Here is a 5,205-nt window from a genome sequence, read left to right on the forward strand (position 1 = left end):
TTGCAGCTCCACTGCCGAGCCCCATGAGGGCCTGCAAGGCCGGCGGGAGTGCAAGGAAGCCCCACAAAGGCCCTCCCTGGCTTCAGGCAGGCAGGGGTGGGGAGAGGCAGGGAGGAAGCAACTTACCCTCCCTCTTCTCCTGCCTCCTCCTGGCTGAATGAGGGCCGGAAGCGGGGCGGCCGGAAGCAGGGGGTGGGGCTTCATCATGTGCCCCGCCACCCCGTACCTCACCCGGGGGAACTGCGATCCCCCATGATCCCCCCCGAAATGACCTCTGGTTCTGTGTACATTCATGTCTCCAAATGGTGAGAAACGATAGGGTTGATGGAGTGGGGGGAGCGGGTGGTGTAAGGAGGCAGTGCAAAAGTTGGCCTCTGCTCCGAGCTCTGTGAGGGTCAGGAAATGATGGGCAGGTTGTTCCTTGTTTTCCCAACCAGGCCTTGCTGTCCCCAAGCCCGACCTCATCCTGCGGATTGAGCAAGGGGAGGAGCCATGCGCTGGGGGACTCCAGGAGCCGAAGGCTTGCCAGATCCCGAGCCAGGACTTCCCCTGTAAGTAGCACAGCAACAGTAAACAGATGAACTGAACCAGCAGGGTAATAATCCATGCCCATAGCCAGAAATCTGAGGGTAGGAGGCTGGTGATGGGGCACGAGGACGCACTAGGAGTTGGAAACTGATGCAAAACGGCAGGGTTTGACAGCAAGTTATCTATTGCTTGGTTTAAACCGCCAGGGCAAAAGATTTCTCAATATAAAACAGTGTGAGAAATCGTCAGCCGGAAAAATGCATCAAAATTGGCTGTTTTTTTTAAAAAATCACTTTAGCAGAAGCCTTCCATGTAGCGGAAGGATGTTGCTGGCCTGGAGGGATGGCACCGAGAGGCCTTCGACAATAAGCCGAAGAACAGCAAGTTCCTCACTGGGTGCTGGTAGGGCAGTCCCCACCCCTGACTATGTGTGGCCATAGATAGGGATAAAGAGTAACTGTAAGCCGCTCAGAGACCCCTTGGGGGGTTCGAGCGGGATACAAGCCGAAAGCATGCATGCATAAATAAATAAATAAATAAAGGGAGGGTGCCAGCCTGGGAGTGGCCCTGCTCTTTCTGGATGCCTTGAGTCTCTGGTAGTTGTTGAAAATACGGCCTCTCTACATGGGATAGCAGCTAGACACGTCACCAGGTGACGGATCTGTGACCAGGTGCTCTGTTGTGATCTGCCTGGTTCTCTATTGCTGATGTGTAACATTTGCATCCCGTCTTCTGTGCTCCAACAGGCAACCGGTTACTGGTAAAGGAGGAGTCCCGTCCCCAAGAAAATCTCGAGCAAGGGCCGTGGGAAGGAGTACGCCCAGAGGCATCCCTGGGGAGTCTGAACAATGGAAGAGTCTACGAACTGCCCACCTGGCCAAGAGCCCATCTGAGTCACTCTGCCGTTACCGGGGTGGCTGCACTACCCCCCTGGCATCCTGAACTCCCCTGGCCGAGTGGCACTGTGGCAGGCAAGCCGCCGACACCCTTGAAGTTCCATGCCGGGCATTCTGGTGCTGCTCTGGGTGCCTTCTGGCCTGTGCACGTCGCTGTTCATCCGCCCAGGACCCAGGAGGAGACGCTGCTGATCTGCACCCAGTGCCAGAAGTGCTTCCCTGCCCGTCCTGCTCACAGCGTCCCCACAGTGGCACCCACCGGAGAAGTGACGCAGGTGTGTCCCGAGTGCAAGAGCGGCACTGCGAAGAGCTCTCCTGCCACCGTGGATCAGCAAAGCCATGTGGGGAAGCAGCCCTGCGCATGCACGCACTGTTCAGTGCTTAACGCCCGCCAGAGAGTCCCCAAAGAGGACAGGCCCTACAAGTGCGGGAAGTGTGACAAGAGCTTCCGGTACGTGCACGAGTACACGTGGCACCAGAAGGCCCACGCCGGGGAGAAGAACTACAAGTGCGGCGAGTGCAAAAAGGTCTTCCGGCACAAGCAGGAGCTCATGTGGCACCAGCGGACCCACACGGCCGAGTGGCCCCACAAATGCGGCACCTGCGAGAAGAGCTTCCGTTTCAAGCAGGAGCTGACGTGGCACCTGAAGACCCACTCGGTGGAACGGCCTTACAAGTGTGCCGAGTGCGAGAAGAGCTTCCGGTTCAAGCAGGAGTTCATGTGGCACCAGAGGGCCCATGTCGGGGACCGGCCTTACAAGTGCACTGAGTGCGAGAAAAGCTTCCGGTTCAAGCAGGAGTTCACCTGGCACCAGAGGAGCCACGCCGGAGAGAAGGTCTACAAGTGCCCAGGCTGCGACAAGAGCTTTCGGTACAAGCAGGAATTTATCTGGCACCAGAGAATCCACACCGGGGAGCAGCCCTACCCCTGTGCTTCGTGCGACTCCACCTTCACTTGCAGGCAGGAGTACATGCGCCACCAGCGGCTGCATGACGGGGAGAAGCCCTACCAGTGTCCCCACTGTGACAAGACCTTCCGCCGGGGGTCGACCCTCATCAGGCACCGGCGGATCCACATGGGGGAGGGGCCTTTCAAGTGCTCCCACTGCGACAAGACCTTTGGCCAGAGTGCCAACCTGATCAAACACCAGCGAATCCACGCGCTGAAGAGTGAGCCTGGGGAGAACGCCGCAGGATGGGGCCCCTGCTTGCAAGGCTCAGGCCGTCCCGTCCCGCAGGAGGTGGTGAGCGTGGTCAGCCTGAAAACTGTTTCCGTGGGGGCACTTCTCGTACTCAATCTGCAGGAGCCCAAGCCGGAGAAAGACCCAGCCAGTGAGTCTGCTATTTGGGAACCTCAAATGTGAGGCTGTTTATATATGTTGCCCCACCAGCACCAGGAAGGGATATAGTAAATTTGGGCCCACTGGTAGATTACTACTGGAGTTTATGAGGTGGTTCACCAGATTACAGGCATTATCCATACCATATGGCACTGTATGGTAAAGTGTTGGGATGGGTAACAGGGCCACAAGTTCCTGAACAGAGCTCAAATTCCACTGATTGGCCTGCTTCGTTAGAGGTGCCGCATCTTTTGGCCCATCAGCAGCAGGAGTGAGAGGTTGAAGAAAGCACTTTGGATTTCAGTTTGACATAGATCGTGGAGGCAATCTACCTTTGAAGGTGGGAGGCAACTACCGGGGACTGTTATCACCCTAAAGCCTGAAATTTTTCTCCAAAAGTATCTGGCTAGCCACCGTTAGAGACAGAGCCCTGCGTTAGACAGAAGTGTGGCCTGAACCAGCAAAGCAGTCCTTATTTTGGGACACGTGCCAAGTTTCTTTGAGATCTGGGGAAGGGCTCAGATTCCTTCGTTTTCTGCCCTGTTTAGCTGTGTAGCAGGGTCTTTGTAGGGCTCAAAGTTCATGTTAATGAACCCTTCCACTTTGGATTTTAGTCATCCCCGCCTCTAATCAGATTAACCCTGGTCTTCCCTCCCATATATGCAAGACCGCAGGAGGGTCTTCCGTCAGAGTGAGGTTCCCAGTTGTTAGTCTCAGACGTCCAAGAAGTAGCATTTTTATTATTCTGTAGTACAGGCTCCCAACACATCAGTCCTGGCCCCATCCTTTTCATACGTCACCCTCCAGCTTTTCATGAACTTGCCTCCAGACCCCTTGCGGTGTGTGTTGGTTCCAGCTCAGAGTACAGATCCAGCAACTTTGCAGGGAAGGAAAAACTGAACCTGCAGAGGGCACTCTTGACTAACCTAGTGGACGGCTTTGGGTATCTTGCACATGACATTTTCCAAAGCACAGCTGCTGGTTTTACACCCACTTGTCTCTGCATCCTAGCTGCAGCAAAGAGAACTGTGCCTAAAGATGTTTGGAGTCTCAGCTTCTCCAATGGCTAATTTAGCCAGATTTCCTCTGTCTTTCCTGGTGTGTTGTGTCGTATTGTGATGTTTTGCCAGATGAGAGATTTGTGCATTGACCTGGACTGTCTCGTCTTGACTAAAAGTGCCATTGGAGAGAATTGAAAGGGGGCAGAACACATTTCCTTCATCCAGGTCCCCTTCCGAGCACTGGCACAGGGGAATAATTTCTTGGGAGGATTTCCAGGACTGGCTGAAGAAATCTTGGTTCTGGAAGCAGAGATCCAAATGACATCACCATCTCTCCCAGTACAATCCAACAAGATTATTTTTCTGCACAAGTCCTCCTGAAATTAATGGAAATGGGATCAGGAGGCACTATACAGCCCTGGTTCACTTCAGTGAAGCAGACAGAGGAGAATGTCTCTGTGGACTTTACTTCCTTGGAGGACCTCCCACACCGCCTCCTTGAATGACCCCCCCCCATTAATCACTTGGGTCGGGGTTGCCTTCCTTTGAGCCTGAATGATAGGAGCCTTTTCCAAGTGGTGGGGGATTCTGGCTCCTTTGGCACAGGCAGCTCTGTCCTCTTCATGCGTAGCACCCCAACATTTGCTGACGTGACCAAATTCTGCCCTACTGTACCAGTTTGGACCCTGGCAGCCTGAACTGAATTCTGGCATTGCTAACTGACTCACAATCAACAATGGCGATCACAGATTTCTGTGAAATCCACCAGTGCCGCAAGGCTGTTATTTTCTTACGTAAATGAATATTTTAATGTTTAATTGTGTTTGGATAATGTGTCATGAAATATGCAATTTTTTAATTGGGACCAGTGCTTTCTGTAAGGCTCCCTGGTCTGTGATGGTGAACAGAAATGCAGTAAGAGTAACTTCTCCATCCCTGCATCTTTGAGCTGGGAAAAACTTCACTTGCTGAATTTCTGTCCACTGTGCAGCCGGTAAAAGTGCCAGAGCCCTGCATGAAAAAAAGGTTGCCAACCTTACTTGATGTAAAGTTCAAGATATATCTTCATAAGCACGTGCCCGCTTTCTCTCTGGGCAAGTCATCCCTAATATTTGTGTTCCTTTGTTTGGATTTCTACTCTGCTGCTGTGTCGTGAAACAATATTTCCCATATCTCATTTGCCTACGGAAGGATGCTAAAAGATAGGACACTGTTACTATGTCCATCTCACAGGTCATATGAAAGTGGTTTTCTTTTCCCAAGGGCATCTAGCCCTTTTGCAGAGAGGCCCTTTTGCATGTAGATCTGTTTGAAACAGAATTTATTCTTGGTGGATTGAGCCTTATGTCTCAGATCTGATTTTTACCCATTTTCATGCCCTGAATGGCCCATACAACCCTGAGGTTGCCACTCTGCTTGCCAAGGGCCTTCTCTCTTCTA

The 5,205-nt window shown here is 52.7% G+C and overlaps 1 protein-coding gene across 1 annotated transcript in view; it reads left to right on the forward strand.

Annotated features, from left to right (window-relative positions):
- LOC107105961 (zinc finger protein 26-like) overlaps positions 1 to 2,756 on the forward strand; it is a gene marked incomplete at its 3' end in the record, with an annotated part of 18,956 nt that extends 16,200 nt beyond the window's left edge. Inside the window, exons 4-5 of the mRNA XM_015406017.1 lie at positions 438 to 551; positions 1,275 to 2,756. Coding sequence (XP_015261503.1) covers positions 438 to 551; positions 1,275 to 2,756 — 1,596 coding nt within the window. The remainder of the gene's footprint in view (positions 1 to 437; positions 552 to 1,274) is intronic.
- Positions 2,757 to 5,205: the final 2,449 nt, after the last annotated feature.

Source organism: Gekko japonicus, unplaced genomic scaffold (assembly GCF_001447785.1).
Source record: "Gekko japonicus isolate JY-2015 unplaced genomic scaffold, Gekko_japonicus_V1.1 scaffold431, whole genome shotgun sequence".
NCBI lineage: Eukaryota > Metazoa > Chordata > Lepidosauria > Squamata > Gekkonidae > Gekko > Gekko japonicus.